General features: G+C 38.5%; 1 protein-coding gene across 2 annotated transcripts; it reads right to left on the bottom strand.

Annotated features, from left to right (window-relative positions):
• Positions 1 to 411: 411 nt before the first annotated feature.
• LOC146449459 (disks large homolog 2-like) lies at positions 412 to 24,537 on the bottom strand. Of its 2 annotated transcripts, XM_085101423.1 has the most exons (21): positions 24,333 to 24,537; positions 24,081 to 24,212; positions 23,670 to 23,812; positions 19,547 to 19,633; positions 18,004 to 18,045; positions 16,034 to 16,090; positions 15,006 to 15,130; positions 14,786 to 14,888; positions 14,275 to 14,353; positions 13,189 to 13,325; positions 12,308 to 12,461; positions 11,746 to 11,914; positions 10,556 to 10,712; positions 8,926 to 9,028; positions 7,007 to 7,112; positions 4,287 to 4,463; positions 3,675 to 3,747; positions 3,040 to 3,346; positions 2,387 to 2,559; positions 1,527 to 1,728; positions 412 to 1,062 (listed from the first exon to the last, which is right to left on the bottom strand). In XM_085101423.1, the coding sequence occupies exons 1-21, from the start codon at positions 24,349 to 24,351 to the stop codon at positions 956 to 958; spliced, it is 2,652 nt and encodes an 883-aa protein (XP_084957549.1). In that variant the 5' UTR covers positions 24,352 to 24,537; the 3' UTR covers positions 412 to 955. The 2 variants fall into 2 exon arrangements, with proteins under 2 accessions (XP_084957549.1, XP_084957551.1); XM_085101425.1 differs by lacking the exons at positions 19,547 to 19,633; positions 23,670 to 23,812; positions 24,081 to 24,212; positions 24,333 to 24,537 and adding an exon at positions 18,165 to 18,304.

Raw genomic sequence — 24,537 nt, 5'->3', positions numbered from 1 at the left:
AACTCCCGAAGGGTTTTCAGACCCTACAAGTATTTTTCAAACCCGTTTACCATCCAGGCGATTGACGATAATTTTAGTGCAAGCTAGCCCATTGTGTTCCTTAATATTGTACAATTTTCAGCGCTTTAGCTTTTAAAATTATCAAAGATCTAATTTCTGGTTTCAAACATTGTGTGCGTAAAATAGCGGTTTTTCGGGCCTAAAGTGTTTCCGGGAGTTTTGAGTCAGGCAAACATTATATAGAACAAAGCTGTTGCCTAAGAAAAACTAAAGGAGCCCACAAGGCCAAAAGCCGAGAAATTAGTACCCCAACATGTGAAGTGTTAGGTGTTGCTGCAAAACATTTATGGCGCCTAGTGCGTTTTCTTGGGCGCCCCAGGCTACCGGACTCCAGACTACGCACCACAGCAATCGAATACTGTAGTATTCATTAATCTTCCCTGCTTTCTGTCTTCATGTTTGTTTTAATTCACTGGTCAAGTAAGACAACCGAAAGTGACGAATTAAAAGAACAGTCATCGTCAACTTCCGTAATCAATGGCCAACCAATGTAATAAAAAGATAATTGCGTAATGAATTTTATACTGTATACCAAATTCGAAACAAAAATTGTCTTTAAAAGTCACAGAACTATTTCGCATCGTACGCTGCTGATATTAACCTGTTACCAGTCCCCCCTTTTTTCAGCTCGGTAGTCGAGTTCGATCAAAGAGTGGCCATATTGAATAATCTGCAGAATTACCAGCTACCCCTCAGTAATTCTGCCCCCACCCCTAGCCAGTGTTTCTTCGACCATAGAAAAAATGGGGGACTGGGGATTGGTTAAGCTGCAATCTTCGGCTCTGTTCCTCGCGCGGCTAAAACGTTGAAGCGGCAATCACGACGCCATGTTGTAACCGTCACTTAGTAACCATGGAAACAGGGTCGGCTGTATGTATAATGAGCGTATTGTAAGTCAGAGCTTCTCCTTTGAAGGAATCCAAATAACTGGGCCCGACTGTTGCCGTATCACCTCCTTGCTTCTGGTGTAGATTTCGTCGTAAGTATCACCTTGAACAACGGCTGAAAGTGAAAGATGATTAAAATGTTAGCTCTGTTGTCTCATACTCGTTAAAAACACAGTTGGCCATTAAAGGGGAAGTATCACGCAAATTTGCTGTCATTTCAAAACCCAAAAATGTTTGTCTGTCAGGTAGAAACAAAGAAATAATTGTCTAGTTTTGTTACAAATTATACCCCAGTGCAACAAAACTGTCAATTAGTGCCTCTGGCCAGAGACAGAGTAGGTCGGTATGGATTGAAACTTGAAAAATGTTAGGCTAATGTTTTTCAAGATCTCGCATTTGTGTTTCCAAAATGCGCTAGAACAGATCACGAGTTGTTCCTTTCAAGAATTGTTGATTTCTTTCCTCTCGTCATTCTAGAATTATTTGGCAGCTGATTGAAGGTCTTATTTCATCATTTTTTTTAACGAAAGATATCAAAAACCCCATGATACCTCCCCTTTAAAATGGCAGCCACAGTACCTGTGAAGTATTCTCCAAACTCCTGCTCCAATTTAAGCGCCCTGTCGTACGTCTTCTGCGCTTGCTCTTCGGTCAACCGCTTATTGAGGTCTCGGATGGAGTCCACGGATTTTGGTTTTAAAAAGATTGCGATAGGATACAGTGTTGCCACCTGGAGTCGCTTGATAGCATAGCCACTCACGTCCAAAATACAGTGCTTATTCTGAGAAAAAGAACAGAAGAATATTCACGCTCAGTTCAAAATTCGTCGGTGTTGGGCAGTGATGTTTAAACTGATGCCCTTGATGGAAAACGGATGTTTTATGCCTTCAGTTGCAATTAAGTGTGGCTTTTCCGAAGTGTGAACAAATGGTATAAAAACGTGCCCTAGTGGGGCTTGAACATATCAACACGGTGTAATTGGCTACCAAACGTTCAGTTTAAACGTTAGACAGAGTTTCGTCAACGAAGCGAGATGGTTCTCACTGAGATTTGAATGGAATCGTGCTTCGCCGTGCCTAAGTTTAATCTCGTTGAAGGTGAAACAAATTTATCCAATGAGTGTTTGCAAACCAAACTCCTTTCTGGTTGATAGTTATCGATGCAAAAGTAAGCCTAAAACAGATTCATCTTTCAAAGATTAGTGGGAAATGACGCCGCATTTTAGCCGTGTTTTCACCTCACACGTTCACGCCTAGATACAACGGCCGGCGGTTGCAAAGTTGCTGCAATCACTACGCAAATTACAACAACGGTAATAAACAAAATTAGACTAGAATGTAACACTGGCAACTTCTCCTTGTCGTATGTACTTTACGAAAACACCGCTTTAGATGAAGACCTAAATTCACCTCCACAAGCGAAATACATAGACACTGTACCTTTTCTGCGACTTCCTTTACTGACTGCACACTCGTTCCGTAAAGGTTCTCGTTATATTGTCCTGCTTCAATGAACATGTGATTCTGAATTGCTCTCTCCATCTCCTCACGCGAAGCCACGAAGTGATAATCGCGCGCGTCCACTTCGTAGTCTCTCCTCTCGCGTGTCGTGTCTACCACGAAAGCAAAAAGTGTGAGTTGATTATAATGAACACTTGTGTACCTTGCCTCCTCACCCACCCCTCCCCTACTTCAAATCAAACGTATCGAAGTTTAGCGGTTACTACAGGACACACCCCTCCCCTCTTTGACGCTATTTTCCACCCAAACTACTACCATCTCTCCCCAGTTCACACTGCTAACATTCTTTGAATGCCAACTATCCAACATGGAGGTTACACGTCGCCTCATTCTTCGTCTTGTTCTTAGATGCCATTTTGATAACGAATTAACCTTCAATACGAACCCCCAACTGTAAAACTTGTTCTGTGTATTGCCTAATTCGGTGAGGAAACTCCCTTCAATTGTGGGAAGTACGAGAGAGATGGACTGGCAAAAGAAAACCTTTTAACCTTAGGGTAAGTAAACAAACACTTGAAAGGGCTTAAAAATCACTCATGACAACTACGCGTAAAGAACAAAAATGTACATACGGGGTACACAGCTGCCAAATTTATCCGGGAATTCAGAGATAAGGTCATCATTGATCCTATCCTTGAGCGGACCCAGCACAATAACCGGTCTGGTATACTGCAGCTCATGCTGTACAACAGCTTCATATGACAGGATATTGTCCTCTGCCTTAGCGCTGTAGCTGCTCTCGCTGTCACTCGCGTTCGAGGTATAGCTTGGTTCCACATCGCTCGTTTGTTCATTCTCGGAGTCTTTCTTGAAGAATGGCAGTTTCTTGGAAAATTTGAAGCTGCGCTTACGGCCGCCTGAGCCTTCGTTGAATGAAGTCTACAAAATAAAATAAAATAAACAAAATTGTTAAAGCTGCTCCCTCCATCACTGAGAAAGTGTGGAACAAATTTAGCAATCGAGCGACCGCAGTGATCATGTGGAAATGAGGCTTTCCTGAAAATACGCGTCTCGCAAAAACCTGGCAAAGCTGGTCTACTGTTAACACACAAAGGATAATTCTTGGGCAGCGCGGTTTCTCGAATTCATACTTTCTATCAACAGATAATCATCCAATTTTTCTTTTCTTACCGTTTTCGTTATCACGTTAACTCCAGGCACATATTTTAATGATCACGATTTGAATTACAATATAGTTAATATTCACCTTAGTTTTGTTGTCCTCGCTATTTCTTGAAAACTTCACCGTCTTCATTCTCGACTTTTCCCTTCTCTCAACCCTGAAGGATAAACAACGAATCAACTGAGACAAGTTCACTAAAGGTAACGCACCTCCATTAACTCATTTAAGCCCTAACAGTGATCAGCATCAAATTTCTCCTTGTAACATCAATGCTTATTCAACCCCTGAGGTCAAGGGGATTAAGGATATGATCACCCAAGGTGAATTTTCTTGATATTTTAATAACTTCTCCCCAGTACTTTATAAGAAAAGTATGAGGAGAAAAAGAGATAGGAGAATTTGTTCTTTGATATTGGGGGTAAAGGGTTAATCAGAATCAAACACCAATCCACACGAGTCCCCTCCCCTCTCCTCCCTTCGTGGATCAGAGATTGCTGTGACACGTGACAATCTAAATCAGGTTTGAAAATCACACTCGTAACCAATCTCGTCCCAGTTCGCCACGCGTCTGACCTCTGAGAAAGAGATTTTGAACTCGTACTCTGATTAAAAGACCGAAGGGAGAATGCTCAACAAAGAAAACTTATTTTACACTTTTACAAAGCACTTCATTATGAAGCGGACTGTACCACTTACCTCCTCTTACTAGGAATGACACCTCTACCCTCCTCCTCCCCCAAAGCATTCAATCTTCTCGCCTGCCACCACTCGTCATCACTGGCATTGGTCACGTGAAGGATGTCACCATATTTGAAACTAAGGCCTTGGCTGGGGAGACCGCTGTCTTTGGTCTTGTCGTAGTCAAATAGAGCCCTACACAAGACAAGGAAGGATAATTACAATGATGATATTAAAAAAGCTAACGAAAGGTCCGTCTTTGGAAAATTTATTGTTGCAATACCAGTTTCGTAGTCGTTTAGAACAAATTGTAAGCGAGGGGTATAGGTAGAAAGTTCCTTCTTAAACCGAACGTTCAGTTCTTTTCGAACGTTTTTGAAACAAAAATCAGTTTATCACAGTCGTAAGCAGTCCAAATTCGGATCACTGAGGGACCAATCTGTATGCTTCTTTTCAACCGGGACTAGTTCAGCCATATAGTAAGTACAAAGCACTTGCTACCGTGAACGAAAGGGTGCATTCTCTGCGTTTTCCAAAGGAAACACTTGTTATTCTACAAAAATTCAAACCACTCCCTGATTGGATAAAATACAAAAGGATGCGGAACCAATCAGTACCCTTAGCCATCGCTGATTTTTAAAAGTCGTCAGAACGGATTTTTTGCGGTCGCTTTTTAGACCATTCCACGTTTCGCAGAATACGATGGAAACACGAAACGTCGAGAAATTTTTTGCTCCATTTCCCTAATTCTCTCTTGAGAAAGGGGAAGGGAAAAGGGATATAGGGCGCGCGCGACGCGCGAGGGAGCCTCCTTTCTCTTCTCCCTCGCTCCCCTCATTCCACGCAAGTTAGTGAGTAGGTGGAAATGGAAAGAAGGCGACGCACTTCCCCATTTTCCAGCTTCACGGCGACCGGATAAACGTACAACAACACACCTATGTCTCTCCTTTCCGGCGTTGGCGTAAACCATCCAAACCAAGAATGAAGATAAACAAACCGCGTTCACGGTTTATACAAGCTCTCGGTTTCGTTGCTGCTCACGAGTATCACTAAAAATAACCTTTAGCGCCCAGGATAAGGCCACCCACGCACAGATATGTGATCAGAATGTCGATCAACCCAGGAAGCATACAAGGACAAGAGTGGTTTTTGATAAGGGCCCTGCCCATCAGAAAGTTTAGGATAGTCATCAAAAATCAACAGGAAGAAAGTCCTCATGACGTTTGAATAACGAAGTTCCTTGTTCGCAGGAACAAAAGGAGGAAAATCTACTCAAGATTGATCGGCTTAAGATTATCTCTGATTTCATCTGTCTTTCACATGCATGCCTGGGTTGGGTGGGTGGGTGAGATCAATATACGGACTGATAGCGGCTGCCAGTGGCGCCTTTACATGTTGACGTCCGATCTCTCATGTCGGTTTACAATTCTCCTGTCAGGTACTATGTGATGTGTACGGTATAGTAATACGTTGGCATTACCATTGAGTTTTGTTCTTGGGCTCTTTACTTGTTCTGCTGTATTTTATATTTTATGAGGCCTTATTAAGAGAATTCTTGAATCCTGTTAAACACCCACTAGTTCAAGGACACATGTTTAACTCAGGCTAACCACACAATGATAGCCGACTTGGGAAAGTCAGTAGCTTTCATTTGAATGGTTACACTTTAGGATTTCATCCACAGCCTCAAACGTTAGAACCACCTTGTACTGCATAATAAACAGCACAATATGAAAGTACTGCTCAGCAGCTTTCATTTGAATGGTCACACTTTAGGATTTCATTCACAGACTCAAAAGTTAGAACCACCTTGTACAGCATAATAAACAGCACCATATGAAAGTACTGCTCAGTAGCTTTCATTTGAATGGTTACACTTTATGATTTCATCCACAGACTCAAAAAATAGAACCACATTTTCAGGTCTCGAGGTTTGACTTTGGGAGTAAAAAGGACGTGAGATCGACTGCTAACTCGAATTAAAAACAAACTAAAACAGAAAAAGAGGGTGATTACCAAGATGCAATCTATGAAAAAACGCAGCTGTGTTCATCAGAAGATGATCCAATAAACACCCAACAGGGGTCAAATTGAAGTGGTCACGGTTTATAAAAAACGCTACAGGGAGCCTTAGTTCTGTCACGCAAGACTGAACTTCCCCTCAGACGCCAAAACACTCCTTTCTACAATATAACACACCATTCTCCTTCATGACGCCGCTAGTGTATTCATTTCGTAGACGTACTTTAAGTTTTACGACAGAGACAATTAGCAATCGAGACCTCAATGAATAAATATCGAAAAACCTTGATTGAGACACCAGACGCTCGCTTTAGTTCCGTGAGCGCTGTAACAACACCATGAAAATCAGTCATGCCAGCGTCAGGCAAAAATGACGGGTATTTCAACAATGTAGATGAAAAAACATCGATCATTCTCATATTAACATCGTTTATAGGGATCTTTTAAGAAAGGGACAACGCAGTCCAGATAGTAACTTTGTAATTTAAACTCTACGAAAAACCACTCGTTTATAACGAGAACGGGTGGAGACACGCCAACAACATATCACAAGCCGCTCTCCGCGTTTAATGAACTGAAATATCGACGCGAAGCGGAAAAACATGTCCGTGTCATTATCTAAAATGAACACAGCATGGTGAGAAACAGAAGAGTTGTTGACGGTGAAACCAGCTAACAAGGAGTTGAAATATCAATTAAGTTTGTTAGGGTCTTACCTCACATAAAGCTGCCGCTTCACAGACGTTCGTAGAGTACCTGGACTGCCGCTGTTCATCATCTTCTCGCGAATATCGTGAATTTTCGCTTCAAACTGATTGTATTCTGTGGAGAGAAGACAGAAGGCGGAAGATATGTAAGACAACTTCGTAAAATCGAGAAGTCATCGCGCTCGAACCACCGACAAAATCTCGAAATAAGAACGCTTGACCGAATGACTACAATATGCAAATTTGCCCGCACACACGTTGTCTACGTACATAAACACATGCTGTAGATCGCTTCGTCAATTAGTAAGAGTCTGAAATACTCGCTAAGGTTTTACAATCAGATCCAACAAGATAAACGCCCAAGAAGATTAACACGTGTAACGCAATATTCCCGTTTGGCAACTCGATCGATGAAGCTCGTGGGTTGATAAATCGACAACTGCACCCAATATCGGTGAGGCATGAAGAACGAGCGAAGTGAACGAAAATAACCACGATTCCGGTTTTGATATAAGTGGTTATCCGCTCCGATATGTAACGATGAAAGACGACCGAACCTCAATGTAATACCTTTTCTGCATTCATATTTAATAGCCTATCAAGCTGCATTCCTCATGGGTCTATACGCCATTGTTAATCGATTCGCAACAGACCGCAAAGAGCTCCAACAGAATGAAAACAAAACGTATTGTTTTTAAATAAAAATATTAGTAGAGTGCATAATCCTTTGCTAAGCTATGACGTCTCTTTGCTTTCCTTAGTCCATAGCCATAGCACAGCCTGGCAAAAATAGCGCTTTCAAATCGACAAAAACAATAAGGAAATGAAGTCCATTTTCAAGCGCACAACTAAATTGATTTCCATTTTCTTTTTGGTCTTGCTAATGAACTCTGAATATTCACCGCTTAAATTATATATATATACTTCAACCAAATCGCTGTAATGATAATAAGTAAAGAGCCAGGCTGACATTTTCAACAATTAAGATATTTTCACTGTTATATCAAATCGAAAACAGTGAACAAGGAAATTAAAACTGGAAAAGGAGCGCCGCAAAAGCAAAATAACGATAATGCTCTGGACAGTTTTAAGGGTCCAAAAAGTCGAAATAAAATAAATTCACAGCAAAAAATTAACCCCTGCAGAAGCAGAAATTAAATTATTTACGTTTGCTTTTAATGAAAACTTCTTTCTTCTCGCTTAAGCTTTATCAAATCTACTATCTATGGCTTGCTTCCAACCACCCTGCTTTTAAAAGTATTGGATACGATTGACAGCACAATGAGACGGTCTACTTCATAAATTACTATGTATTTTTCGTCCCAGTGAAAATTAATTGCCCAAACACCTCACAAGTAATCCGGAAAGTCTCAAAATAAATCCAGCTTAAAATAAGGACAAAATAAACTACCCTATTTTTGTAACAACCGCCAACACTCACCGGAATAAATTACCCTCACGCAGTGATATTTACAAATATTTCACACGGGAAGTCCAACTCGAACAAATCAAATAATTGCACGTTGTATACGCTAAGTATGAGAGGATTTTGGAAAGAGACGAGAAAAGTGCTCTCTGAAAACGGCTGCAAATGCGATGAAAAGCGTGAAAAGTGAAGGAGAAACCGTGTAACGACATGCGAGATTCGAGACACTTAAACGCCAGCAAAGACGGAGCATTAATATTCGAAAAGCGAACTGATTTTGTATTCAGTATGATTTATTTTATAAACACTAGCGATTAAATACGTTCTCGTTTTAAATAATAGCTTTTCTGAATTTTCAAACACTGCAGATTGATTCAATTTTTCCAGCACTTGACATCGACGCACAATCGATACAAGCAAACTGACAGGTTAAATATACTCTCCCGGTGAAAAACAAGATAGCACAGACTACATGAACTAAATAAGCAAGGACTCTGCTTACCTTCAGGCTTGTACTGAGCAATGATAGCCACAGTGCTGCCAGCTCCCTTCAAGGCAGCTGCCGCTTTCTCGTGTGTTGCGTCCTGTAAATCTGCATCATTTACCTACAGACAAAAAAAAATAACAGTTCCAAAAATTACAGACTTCTCAGCTTGTGGTTATGTATCTAGTACAATGATCTCAGACCACTAGAGCTTTCAATTTTAATAAGAAGTTGAAGAATATCACGGAGACCTGAGGGTGGATCATATTAAAACTCGTTCGAATTTTCAGAATGGGAATAAAATGACTCGGATTTCTTCGCTGTGACAATTTGCAAAGTTAGGTTTCATTGTTTGTCGATCTAGTTTCGTTATTTATAATTCATCACACGAGTGTACATCACGGTAGAGCCTACTTCAAAGTTGCAATTAAAAGCGGAAAATATTTTCCATTGATTTGAGCACCTTGTGATTTAAATTTTAATGTAAATTGTGAAAATATTCGCCCTTATATTGATGTCCTATATTGTGTGTCTTCACTATTTCTTTCGGGTTTGAGCGCAACTGAAGATTTACGTCCTGAGAAATGTTATAATCCTCCAAAATGAAGACAAAATTACGGTAGCACCTAGAATAATTTCCTAACTGAGGACGCTGATTTTCATGAAATAAACATACGAATCAATGACGTCCAATAATAACTCTACAAATTAACACTATCTTTTTGTGCTATTACTCAAGCTTAGCTTTTCTCGAGTATCACCTCAAAGATCTACCTGATAAATTGGAGACAAAATACAATTTCAGTAAAAATTGTTACGAGAGTGATTTTCACTGGGGGCGAAAATGTATGAGAGCAAATTACACCCTTCAGAACAAAAGTCAGGGCCACATTCAGCTAAAACAATACCTAAGACGCCACAAGGACAGCAATGGAAAGAAAGGAAGAGTAACGGAAATATTACCAAGGTCATTAATATAGCTCTCTATTAAAATTATTTATTCAGCGTACTGATATTTGCTGATCGCTTGTAAATATAGAGAATATGAAAAATGGTTCACTCTTTATTGCAGAAAAACGCGAAAACACGCGCGCAAGTAAACCCGATGCGCGCGTCAAATGTTATTTTCGAGAGAGCTGATCTCGTTGATCTTTGTAAGTTCACAAACCGAAATCTTAAACAAAGCACAACACACTTCATTTTATTGTTCAAAGAAAATAAAGTGTAAATGTGCATTGTTATAACCACTGTTGAAAAAAACTCATCATGCAGACAATCTCAACCTCTTGAATAAGTTAACGAATGAAATTCTACAACTTGCATGTAGAGCCTCTGTTGTGCGCATGTGTGTAAGTAATCGCGAGTTGTTCATTTTCATCAAAAGCCCTTCAGCAAACGTAGTTCCTCAACCAAGACCAAAACCAAAATCAATCATCATTTGGGTTGCCTGTGCATTCCAATACTTCACAATTCACCTATTTATTTATTTATTTATTTATTTATTTATTTATTTATACCTACTGATTGGCTCGTTGTGTAAACTCGGTTTATTTGTAGATCGGCCAAAGGTTTTACTTCCTTTTGGATTTCATATGCCAGGGAACAGTAAAAGCATTACAATTCTATTCAACTAAAACACAGTTCTTACCGCTAAAATCTGATCTCCTCTCCTCAGTTCCCCACTCAAATCAGCCACACCTCCGGCCAGGATAAATGAAATAAAGATTCCTTCACCATCCTCTCCTCCAACAATGTTGAAGCCAAGTCCTGTGGGGCCTTTATTAAGGATTACTTTCCTAGGTTCCCTGTCAAGCAAAGGATCACAAAGACCATTACTGATGGAAAGACATTGTAACCGGTGAGTGAGCTGTACTGTCCTGTGGTGCTGTTTGTTATGCTGTACAAGGTGATTCTAACTTCTGAGTCTGTGGATGAAATCCTAAAGTGTGATCATCCAAATGAAAGCAACTAAGCAGTACTTTCCTGTGGTGCTGTTTATTATACTGTACAATGTGATTCTAACTTTTTGAGTCTGTGGATGAAATCCTAAAGTGTGACCATTCAAATGAAAGCTACTGAGCAGTACTTTCCTGTGGTACTGTTTATTATGCTGTACAAGGTGGTTCTAACTTTTCAGTCTGTGTGTGAAATCCCAACATGTGACCTTTCAAATGAAGCTACTGAGCAGCACTTTCCTGTGGTGCTGTTTACTTAACAATAATTATGAGCTCGAGATTTCTATCATGCATAGAAATCGAGAGTGAATGATCTAATTGTTTTAGTATTAATCTACTAGTCGTTCAAAACTAAACAAGTAAATTATCTATATCCTCATCGCAGACAATTCAAAAACGCAACGAAGCGCCTGCCATTTTGCTGAAAACCGCTACTCAATATCTATCACAGAATAGATAGCGAGTTGCGTAGCCAATCAGAGAATGGCATTCGTGATAGAACACTAGCACATTTATACTAATATGCTGTACAAGGTGGTTCTAAGTTTTGAGTCTGTGGATGAAATCCTAAAGTGTGACCAATGTAATGAAAGCTACTGAGCAGTACTTTCATGTGGTGCTGTTTATTATGCTGTACAACGTGATTCTAACTTTTAAGTCTGTGGATGAAATCCTAAAGTGTGACCATTCAAATGAAAGCTACTGAGTAGAGCAAATAACAAAGGGCTAATGTTTGAAATGTTAGCACTTAAATCTCTTTATGGTGGCCAAATTACCCAATGACCTCTGTTGATAAACCAAACATTCGTTTCTACTCCCCACTGAAACACAGCACCACAGTTTCTTTAGAAACTAACCCTCCCATAAATTTCACTTTGGTTACCTTGTAAAGCCATCGTCCTCAGGAACTGCTGGAGCTTGCGGCTTCTTCAAACTGTTTGTGTGTTCTTTAGGCAAAGTATCCTCGCGTGGGGGTGGGGGTGGGGAGGGTGGTAAGGCTATCACTGGCTTCTCATCCTGAGGAGGGGATGATGGGGGAGGTGGTGGTGGACCTGTAAGACAAACATAAACTGATTAATCAATCGGGTTTTTTTACACGTTAGGTTATAATCTTAATAGCAGTTGCCAACCTTCTTACCACACTGATGAGATTAGCACCTTATAGTGGTGGGGTGGCTTGCATGTCTCTGTGACCCCTAGAGCTATGCTAAATTGTAATTATAAACATTAGCATATTGTCACTGAAAAGCTCCACAAAAGTATTGTATGTCATGAAAGGTCTTAGTAATCATGGTTTGAAATGATAGATTGAAATTATTTTTAATCATTTGCCTCGTGATTGTGTAGCAAAGGTGTTGATCATCATGTTTTGATTGCTATACAGTTGGTCTTTGTCAGGCGATGGTGTTGACTGGATGTGTTGAGTATTGTATTATACAACTTACTAGATTTTACAGCATCTTGGTAGCGAGGCGGGGGACCGGCTGCTGCGTCAGTGAAATCCACTCTGGCTATCACAATCACAACTCTGTCCTGAGTTTTCTTGAGAGTAGTGACAGCTTCTTCATGCGTGACGTCTTCCAGTGATGTATCATTCACCTGCAATAAGCCGAAGAAAAATTTTCAGGAGACAATGAAACAAGATAGCAAAGGCACTGGACAACATTTTCTTATCCAATAACAATGGGGATTCCTAAGTAGAAATCCCAATTAAGGGCAAGATCAAGCTTCATATATTAGTTAATTTATTTTGCTGATCACAAAATAATTATGCATATTATGCTCTCCACTGATTTATCAGAAAGAAATCTGCCAGCTGGTGGACTTTGGCTGGGCTGCCACAAATACCAGAAACTTTCTTTATTTCTTCCCAAACTCAATACTTGATACCTCTTGCAATAGGCTCAAATAAATAAATAAATAAATAAATAAATAAATAAATAAATAAATAAATAAATAAATAAATAAATAAATAAATAATAAATGGGAATTTCAGTGGCTTCCCAGAGTGGCTCTGTCATCCACTGTTTCCAGGTTGAACTGGAAGTTGGGAATGTTTGCTCTTGTGGAGGGACGAAAACCAGAGTAGCCAGAGAAAAACCCTCGGAGCAGGGACGAGAACCAACAACAAAGTCAATCCACATATGGAATCAACACCAGGATTGGAACCCAGGCCACACTGGTAGGAGGTGAGCTCTGACCATGGCACCATCCCTACACCCCCCCCCCCCCCCCAAAGCAAATCTACAGTCTTAGGGTATCGAGATGTAAACAGTTTTGATCAATCACCTGTGCACTCACTAATCAACAAGGCACTGCTACTCACTCTAACAATCTTATCTCCAACTTGCAGTCGTCCATCCTGCTGAGCTGCTCCGCCGTCAATAATTTTAGTGATGTAAATGCCATCATCATTGGGGACATGCTGGTTTCCCTTACCACCAGCAATGCTAAAACCAAGACCTGCGCAAAAACAAAACAGGAGCAAACTTGAAGTGGTGCAGGGAAGAAAGTTTAAATGTATTTAAATGCAATTTAAAGGAGTTAACAACAAAGAGCGCCAACAGTACCGCGGTCAGAGGTCAGTTTGGAACCGCATGTTCAATAGTGCGGCATTTCTTTCGTGTGTCATAGGTCCGGCAGTGCGTGGAGTTCTTTCAGCCAGCGTGGCCGAGAGGAGTCGTCATCTAGCTCTCTCCCCCTCCCTTCCCTTTTTTCTCTTTCTTTCCACTGATTTTTCAGTGTGACTGGTGCCTGTTTTTGTCTCTTGTGCGTGAGGGCTCATGGCTGGGTTGCAGCATTGTGCCAGTCATGGGGGCGTTATTCAGTCTAGGGGCTGGCTGCCAAAAGTGGAAGCCCTCGGACATTCCAGGCACCCAACCTCCACTAAGCGATGCAGTTGTTAAAGTACATAAGACAATATTTAATGGTTTTTTTTTTTCATTTGCTTGATCAAATTTCATTTTGTTCTGGTATGAAAATCTAAAAAAAATTCCCTATCAAATTTTCTTTCCTGCATTTGAGGCATACAAAAGAGTGGAATTTCTTTTCTGAAGGGATACAATGCCACACAAGATGTGAGACTGGGGATAGTATAGCTGTGAAGTCAATACAGGATCGCTACTTTCACAGTTTCTCTATAATTCACTTGTTTCATTGTGGGAATTCAACATTCCCAGTCATAATCTTGTCCACATAGTTTTCTTCCTTCTTCCCTGCTGGCAGAGGTTTCTGACAGCGAGAAGGAGAAACCTCTGCCAGCCCCGACGCGTTCTCTCATGTAGCCGCCGACCAGATTTTTGGTCGAAACTGACCGGTTTTATTATGCTGGTGGTTCTAAGTTTTGACTCTGTGGATCAAATCCTCAGAAACTTGGATGTTTTGTAATGTAGAGTATTTTTATTTTTCTCACCCTTGGTTCCTTTTGTCAGTATTATTTCTTCTGTTTGTTGCATCCCAGTGATAGGTTTAGGCTTCTCTCTCTTTAAGGTCTGTGGGTTCAAACAATCACACAATTCTGTCAGTCTCTAGTGATGCTATTTATTATGCCAAACAAGGTGGTTCTAAGTTTCAACTATTTCAAATGAAAGCTATGAATCAGCTACTTTCCTGTAGTGTTGTTTATTATACTGTACAAGGTGGTTCTAACTTTTGAGTCTGTGGATGAAATCCTAAAGTGTGATATTCAAATGAAAGTTACTGAGCAGTACTTTCCTGCAATACTGTTTATTAGACAGTTCCAACAATTCTACCTTTTGAGTGTGTGGGTGAAACCTTAAGGGTAAGGCCACATCTAAAAAGCTACTGAGTAATGTTATATTTTCAATACACATGAACTTTAACATCCTTAGGAGAAAAAGTTTTTTTTTTTCTTTTTTTAGGAGAAAAAGTTAAATAAAAATGAAATGTCAGCAGAATATTACCAGTGTCACAACACCTCCAGCAGCCTTCAAGGCTTCCACTGCTTGCTGATGAGTCACATACACAGTCGATACATTGTTTACAGCAACAATACAGTCTCCAACACTAATGAAAAACAAAACACATGAAACATTAGCCTGAAAAAAAAAAAATACAGGTCATCTATGTTTGTGGGCTACAGACACAAAACCAAGCTGGTTGTAAATTAAACAGCTCTCTTACTTCAGTCGGCCATCTTCTGCAGCAGCTCCTCCTTTGATAATTCTTGTGATGAAGATTCCGAAGTTGTCATCAATGTGAGGATTGTCTGTCCCTCCACCAATACTGAAGCCAAGCCCAGTTGTACCCTGACGAAACATAAAAGAGAATGGCAACATTGTAATCCATTTACCCAACGCATGGGACAACAAAGCAGGTTTGAAACTCATGATCTTCCCACAGAAGAGCTGTGTCATCAAACAAATGAGGTTAAGGGGAAGTGTCATGGGGTTTTGACATTTTTGGTGAAAATGCTGCAACAATACCTTAGTTGCAAAACAATTCTAAAACACCTAGAGAAAGAAGTGAACTGAAGTCTTAAAAGGAACAACTCATGGTCAGTCCTACAACGTTTTGGAGGTAAAGATGCGATAACTTGAAAAAACTTCAGCCTAACCTTTTTCAAGTTGCAATCCATTTTGACAAAGTCTATCTACAGCCACAGACAATCGGCAGAGTCTTAGTACACCGGGGTGCTAAAATTATGGCAAAACTGGAACATTCTTTTTAGATTTCTGTAATAGGAAAACGTTTTTGTGTTCTTCAAATGACACCAAATCTCCATGACACCTCCCTGTAAATGGGACACTTGCAGCAAGCTATTTTGCGCCTTCAACAAAACATCTGCCACCTGTTTCACACCAAAAATTAAAATTAAGTCTCAAAAATTAATACAAGGTGTCTACTTGTCGCCTACTTCTCAAGCCATCTTGCCTACTACTCAAAACAATTTTGACTGGGCTGCTGTAAATTGGATACTTGTAGCGAGCTACGTAAGTGCTCCAAGCTGCAACCATTTTGGTCAACACAGTAAGGAGCAAAGCATGGAGTCAAATTGTCAGGAAGGTCTTTCTGTGTTTGTATGAAGATTTAAGCCTGAATGCCAGGACACCCTACAGAACCATCAATCCACACACTGGTTGGAGGCTCTAATGACTCGATCCGTTGTGGGAGAATTATGGCAACATGTACACAAGGTCTTTCAAGCTTACCCTTTCTAAAGTAATGTCCACATATTGATATTCAGCAGAATCAACGACACCATTTTCCTGTTAAAAAAAAGGATGAAAACTCAAGGGAAATTGTCTTGATAATATATTCTTGTATGGAAATAACCCTGCGATTATGTTATTACAGACACTTCATGTGGTCCCAAACAAACATCTACTGTTTTACTCTCATTAGAAGGGAGATCTTGGACATTTTGATTCTTCTGTTTGTCATTTGTGTCAACAGCAATGCTGACAAACAGAAAAATATGAATATGTCATTCACTTCGTCCAAGGCACCCATTCCAATCTTGAAAGCAATTCTGCTGTACTGTATTTGCATTACTTTCTTGGATGATTTTAGTTGGACGTGTAAGTTTAACGTTCTTTACAGACTTGCTCCTTCGTGTACACTCAGCAGTTGTTATTCTAGCTTCTTCGGCTCGTAACATTATACTGATATTTTAAAACTTGAAATCAGGTCATTTTCTTCTGGTACTCCAATATTGCAGACTCTTGCTATTACAAACACCAAAAGACAGTCTTGAAAGAGTCCGTTATAACAAAAGTTGACTGTTTATCCAGATTTAATCGTCCATTGCCTACCAACTGAGCTACAAGACCAGATGGGAGCAAGTTGTGGTTGATAATGGTAGTAATTGCAGGAATATATGAATGTGAAGGTTACAAATGAATGTTGTGCTGCAAGCACAAACTGTCTTCTGATAACAAGCCCCTTCCTGAGTAGAAACCAAGAACTGTTATTGTAAGCTGTTTCAGTTTGTTCCCTTTGTATATCAAGCTGTTTTTAATTTCAAGCCTAATCCATTTTCAAATGCAAAAGCCAGCCCAATGAACAGTCCTTTGAACGAATATTTGCCTACGGCTAAATTCAGAATTTTATGGTATTTTTTAAACAAAATAATATATAATGTCAAAGGCAACAATTTTGCCAAAACTTAACTCTTAGCTTTGAGACTTTATCTTCCCATAACATCACAAAAATAAGTGCTTGCAAAGATTACGGAGAAAAGAATTCAAGGAAATAATTTCAGCCAAACAAGCTACAGAATCAAGTATTAATGGATTTTAAATTTGCCCTTGGTAATTTAGACAGTAAATACACATTTAAATAGCATCTTTCTGCTTTATCTATAAGAAATATGATTTTACTAATACTGTATCTTCTTTGTCAAAACAAACAATGTTGGCTATATAGAATCCTTCCTTGGAAAATCATCACATTGCAGCTGTATAAAAACAGATAGTAAAATAACAAGAAAAAATAGCCCTTGCAATCATTGATTATTTTCAAGGAAATAGGGCTGCTAAAATATTCACTACACCAAGGCAATACAATTTGGATTCGTTAAAAGGCAGTTCACAGATCAGTGAATTTCAAATTCATTCAAAAATGTCAATAAACATATGCCTATTGAAGCTTATAAAAATTCAGAGACAAACCGGGCTTTTTATTTACATAGGTAATCAAACATGTTCCCTTGATCTCTTGCCATAAGCCATTCAATTGCTAACAACAGGATCAAACAGAGAACACATTGTTTGTTCAAATCTTTTCCCTGATACAACAACCAATGTACAAATTTGACAAATTTTAAAAATTTTGAATACTGGAAAATTTAAAAAAAACAAACAGACCAAAGGAAGCTCTAGCACTTGAGGCCTGTCATTTACATGGGCACACTTGAGAAAAATATATTCATCTACGTGTTCAAATTGAAAAGCAAGAACTGCATTCTAAAACACAACTTTTGACTACAGAAAGAAAAGGATTGAAAATCCAAATAACCAAAGTTTTACCCAAAATTAGAGTTTGTATGAAAAAACCGTCACTCTGATAACGGGTTGTTTTAATAACCACAACACACTCTTGTCTCTGTGATTAATATACTACGTCATTATTCACGAAATGTTAATAAAAATGTTTTCCTATGTCAAGGTCTCAAACTTACCAAAGCACCATCCACATGTGATGATTCTGTTGTTGTTTTGGTCTGTTAGGAGGTAAGACAACGAACAAAATTGATCAAGTTTAGCAAGAAAGGAAAAAACTTTAGGACATGATGTGTCTTGTCTGAGAAGATGACACAGCACAGAAAATAGAATTCAATACCCGGCCAAAATTGGTGCATGATTTCAGCAAATTCTTCATTCTGAAGTTAAAAGTAATGGCTGATGAATTTCTCTAATCTCACTGCTAACATTTCGTGGTGGTCCACAAAGCTGCAAGCGGAATCTGATCGCACAGCAGACTGTAAGCTTCACTAAGTAGCAGGAACTATGCATAACAATAAGTTGATTATGTTGAAAAATTATGCAACTGAGACAAACCATCCATCAAATACAATTATATTGCATGTATAATTCACCCCTCAGTGCACAATTTACAATGTTAAATATTCAAATGAAACTAAGGATGCAACATGAAAAATCTCTTCTTCAGTTAATTTAGTTTTTTCAGAACTGAAAAAAAAAAGAGCTTTTGAAAATGGTGTGAGATATAACCACAGAAACTTCCTTGTTAGACAAAAATCCGATTACTCATGGAATAACAAAAGCAAAAAAATAATTAATTGTGACAGGTAGAATAATAGTTGTGGTAATAAAATGTCCTGGTCTCTGATCCTCTTGATGAATAAACTTCTATTTTCGTTGACATGAATTCTCAATACATAATAATATTGTGGTACTTTGAACTTAACAGTTAATGGAAAATTCAAGTGTCTGATATGATTGACGTTAGTCACAAAAATAGTTCATGATTAATTAGAATTTATTTTTAAAAGTGAATTATGTTTGCGTTTCTTAGATTGTATTCTGGGGCGAGAATAGAAAGGGGGAGAAGGTTTGAGCCATAATTTATTACTGATCCCAAACATTCTTTAAAATGACTTGAAAACAGGCATATTTCACACACCACTGGTTTCACTTAGGCTCTGTTTCACTGCCCTGGGTACCTTTTGTTCCGGTAAAAATAGCTGAGAAAATTAAGTTGCAAAATGAAAAATTTACAAATGTTTGTATGACTGGGGGTATGGCATTTACCCCAGTCATACAAACGTCTGTAAATTTGTCAAATTTCATCTTACATTTCCTAAGCTGATATAACACCTAATATGCTGAAACTTTGCAAGGTTACTAAAGTAAAGGTGCTCTTTCCAGTGCTGGCATCAGTTTTTCATTCAGTTCAATTTTAACTCATTCAAATCTGTGGCTGCCATTTTGGAGAAGGGTCTATTACAATAAGGAAAGAAATGGTTAATTGGTTAATAAAAAAAAGCAGAAGCAGATAGCAATAAATACGAATATCAATAAAGTATCGTTTGAGTGCATTTTTAAAGAACTTTTAAGTACGTTCCAAATTGCATGTGGAATATTGTTCCAGAAAAATCTGTTATTAGCAATAGGGCAATATCTCCTTAGAGATTTGTTCCAAGTGGAATATGAACAATTTGTTACTGGACTGGAACATCATACGAAGACTTTTATACGAACCTGAATCTGAAAGCTTTCTTGCTGAACACTCTGTACAATGCTTGATGTTATCACGGGAGATGGCACAGTTTCTCCATTTAAGCCTCCCTGAAAATAAGCAACGTTCTTATTATTGGCTTCTTTCCATTATTTGCAAGGAGATTTGCTGATAATTGTCAAAAAAATACGACTACATAGTTTTGTCATAGGGGAAACAGAATGGAAAGAAGCTGCAACACAAACACAAAATCCCTGTCTGAATAGAATGGCCAGGAAATATGAACATGGATAGGACAGTATGAATAATATTATCCATCCTAGTAAGACTGTCAGACAGCATATGGCATCCTTTATTTATTTCATCATCAAGTATACATTAAATTTATAAATACATTAAATGTAAAAATACAGGGAAATGCAACTTCTATTACTAAATACACTGGACCGCGGGTAGCAAAAGCTAATCAAAGCGGGCAGAGTAAGACAAGAAGGAGATATACAATACATTAAAAAGACACTAAAAGAAATAAGGGAGTAGAATGTACTAAGAGAATGAAATGATTACTTTATGAAATACATACATACATTTATATGTATATGATATACACTGGTGGTTTGGAATTAGAAGTTATGAATATTGCAACAGTCTAGAGATCAGGGTTAACACGTCAACATAGGTATCCTCAAGTGACAGAAGCTTAAGTAGCAATTTGAGTAGTTTTTTCTTAAAGTTATGTTTAGATAGTTTCCAAATATCAGGTGGAACACTATTCCATATTTTAGCTCCAATTCTGTGTGATAATGGTATACATACATATTGCAACATTTCGACATGCACAGCAACATGCATCATGCTCATAGTGTTTGAAGTAGCCACTTCCTTGCTGTAAAAAGCTGACTTTTGGTTACTTTCAGAGCTCTCAATGGCCTTTCCCCCCGATGGTATACGGAAATTTTTGGTTTCAACCTACTCACTATGTTCCAGTAGAATTCCTTGCCAGATTCTATTAGACCTGTTTTTCTGTCGATGTTTTCTAAATAGGGACTCAAAGCGCATTCTTTCTGAGGTTACCTTTTAACAATTTCATGTTTTATTTTTGAAAGAACTGTGGTATGTGTTATAAAAAATTTCTGGTTGTAACAACACATTTTAAAATCAATGATGATGTGTTGACTGACTCTGATGGAGAGGTAGATGACATGTAACTTTGTTGGAAATAAAGGTGTCTTAAAATAACAATGCTGTAAAATAGTGTGATTTTTATCAACAATGACGTAAATTAAAGTTCATAAAATTAACGCAAATTTTTCAAATTCACACTAATAACATGCACCGTTAATTTGCTATAATAAGGTATGACAATTCCCACTGTAAGGAAAATAAAGACAATGACAATAATAATAATGATAATAATAACAATGAAATAAATATGATGGTATATTTTAAGCCTGGTGAATGAATGAGAATGATGTATTATTCAAAGTGACACAGGCATACTCGGAAAAGAAATCCAAGTGATCCTACAAGGAGTCGAACCTTGGACCTTCCGATTACTAGTTCGGATGCTCTACCACTGAGCTCCAGGAGACTCGTGGGAGTTAAGGCCATTATACCACTTGTTTGACATTCAAATCCTAGCAGTATGCAGGATATTTGCCCCATGAACCTAGTTTAATGGCCTTAGCTCCTATGAGTCTCCTGTAGCTCAGTGGTAGAGCATCCGAACTAGTAATCACAAGGTCTTAGGTTTGACTCCTGATAGGAGCACTCAGATTTTTTTTTCTGAGTATGCCTGTCTCACTTTGAATAATACATCATTCTCAATAATGACGATGAGATAATGATGATGATGATGATGACGATAAAACAACCACAACACTTTATTTCTTAACAGAGACAAGATCATGTACTTAGTTACCCATAAGTAGCAAAGGTTAACCAATTCATGCTTAAAACCATTTAGTATACAGGGCTTGAAGTTATCAACCATTATGATAATAACATCATTATTATTATTATAAAAATACCAACAACAATAATTAACTTAACTTACTAACCTTGTTTTCTCAGTCTGTGCTGTAAGTTACGGATCCTTGTTTTTTCCCTTGATTTATGGTCTGTGAGCTTCACGCTTGCACCAGAAATCAATGGGAAAAAATTTGGTCCATAACTTACAGTACAGACCTCGAATTTGGTTAGTAAGAGGTATGTATTAACACTTGGAAACACAAATTGAATTGGAGTACCTCTATCCCTTTCACCCATAGCTCAGAAGAGAAACGGACAATCAAATCTTGAGGTGGAGGGTTTGATTCCCAACACGGTCAGGGATTTTTTCTTTGTCTCATGTGATCTCCGATTTCCTTACTAGGGCTAACCCTCAGTGGGAAATTCATGGGTTTACTTTAGCACTTTAACATACTCTGCAGAGTTAAATTCTATGATCCACTGTTTATGTATTTAGTGCTAGCAGCACAAGATTCACTTGTACCTCTACACTGCTCTGGTTGTGAAAGAGATAACTCTTTACTACAATCGTGGACAAAACGGTTAAGAAAACGTACCCTTCCAAGCGTTTTTGCAAGTAAACAATCGAACGACAATATTTCCCCCGCCCCCCTCCCCCGACTCAATGTTGTTTGGTGAGTCACGAACAGTTTCCCAGCAATCAGCACTTCCCAAATCAACATTGTATAGGGGGAGGGGGGAGGGAGAACTAACTTGTAGAAATTTGAGGGGAGGAATAGTAAATAATTGATGTTTGTAGGCCGCGTTCAGATTTCTTAACGAGATTTGTCCACGATTGTAGATAGGCTTTTGCAATGCTCAAAATGTGAACATATTATCTTGCGGCGATGCCACTCTTTGGTGCAATGGTACTGAACCTGTACTGCTAAAGTTGATGTGAAAAACTCTCTGCCCTTTTGCCCTTTGTCTGTTCAAAATATATTTAATAGCTTTAGGTATGCAGGTATGCTGTAAGACCAGTCTAAAAGAAAGCGGCAGATGGGTTATGATTGACAATGGAAGTGCTCAGATTAAAGTAAACTTTACCCAATTTACATTATAAAACCTTTTAATGCATTACACACAACTTCAAGCTATTTGCAGACAATAGTTTCACTTTCTTTATTTTGTCATGCCTGTAAATGGCATTTCAGAATGCTAAATTTCAATCAAATGGATCCTACATCTTAAGGTCACAATTTAAAAGTCTGCTAAATTGACACAGACCTTAAAAGCTTGTAGCAGACTGTTTTTTCAACACAAATACTTCATTTTCTCTATTTTATCCATGTCTGAAAAGCCGATCATTAGCGTTTTTCGGAAATTATACTATTCAATGGCCGCCAAATCTCATTTTACAAAATCAAGCACTGTGCTATACAAACAATACACAAAAGCAGTAAACTGTTTTCTTGATTTAATTAGTTTCAGGTTGAATTATTTGGATGTCATTTTTTTAACCTGCAGGAGCCCTGAGAAAATTTCAAAATCAAAATCACACAAATATATTGGTGTTTATGGATTTTCAGAAACATGCTGTGTTCACAAGCCAGCACGGCAAACAAGATTTATCTCCAAAACAAAACAAACTAGTGTATCACCAAAAAATTTGCATCAAGACTATAAAAGGATCAGACAGATATTTATAATTTTGAATACACTACAGCAAAAATTCATATGACTCAATATGAATGAATTGTCTGAAAATTTAACAGGTGAATTAGACATATTAACCCATGTGAGAATTACAGTAGCGTTGCCTAAGATTGTGATAAACTAATGATAAAACTAAATCTTGATTAACAGATTGCGTGTAATTATGTTTCACAAACAAGAGACGATTTAAAAATCTACAATTCCTACAAAGCAACAATGTCTCTTCTCAAGATGTGGCCAATATTATGGGGTTTGAACACGCAAGGCGGTCAGACATCTCTGAAAACACACCTTGCAATCACAAACCTTGAGTGTTACATCAAAAATGCTAAAATGGTTCGTTAACACGCTGCAACTCATTAGAAAATAAACTTCAAAATGTCACTGAAATCTAAACCCACAATACTTGACTTCCTGAAAACGTTCAGAGAATACGACAATATATACAAGAAGCATTTTTTTGTGTGCGATGAGACATACCTTGTCGTAATCTGCATAGCTTGGTGGAGATTCAACCGGCGAGTTGTTTTCCCATCTCTGTACGGCTTCTTCTGTTTCCTCGGCTTTTTGCTCAGGTGTCTTTGAATCATCCAACAACGTGGTTTCGTAAAACTCTTGTATATCTAAATTTTAATTACAGCACAAAATCATTACGCTTGATAACAAAACAGTAAGGGGCCTACAAAACTATTGCAAGCGCGAACATCTTAAAATATTCCTCGACAAGTTCTGGTCTGTCCCGAGATCATTTTAACTATACTGGATCGCCAAGGCAACTGAAATAAAAAATCAGATGCAAATTTGAGCCTTGAAATCACCCTCTTCTGGACAAAATAATAAATATTTTTGCTAAATTTAACGCATGAAACGCAAACATCAAACCAAACTCACCCAGCAGGGCCAAGAAGAGGTGACTCTGAAAAATCCGAATTACTCTTTCGATGGCAGTCCGCAGGGCACGATCCTGTGGCTTGTTTAACTTCTCATAGTAGCGTTCCAGTAGCTCGAGAGCTTTATTGGCATCTAAAACAATTATATTTAAAGTTCATTAGAGTTTTTACCGCGAAGCAGTAATTTGTAGTTTACCATACATGAATCACCCTACAAATTCACATGAATCTCGGGCACGGATCGGCTGCCTACCTTCTTTACGAACAGGCATGATTTGCCGTTTTCCTCCAGCAAAATGCGTCGAACAAAAAAACAGAAAGCAAAATGAAAAGCTATTTTTCAATGTCCCGGGGCACCCAGACTAAAACTTCCCCCGTACTCGTCCCAAAAGGAAGGCCAAAAATGAGTTCAAACCGTCTCACCAACATTCGATAGAATCAACATGAACGCCTTTTGC

Source organism: Pavona decussata, unplaced genomic scaffold (assembly GCF_977016875.1).
Source record: "Pavona decussata unplaced genomic scaffold, jaPavDecu1.1 SCAFFOLD_602, whole genome shotgun sequence".
Lineage (NCBI taxonomy): Eukaryota > Metazoa > Cnidaria > Anthozoa > Scleractinia > Agariciidae > Pavona > Pavona decussata.
Note: the sequence above shows the minus strand (reverse complement) of the source record. Positions and strands in the feature narration are given on the sequence as shown.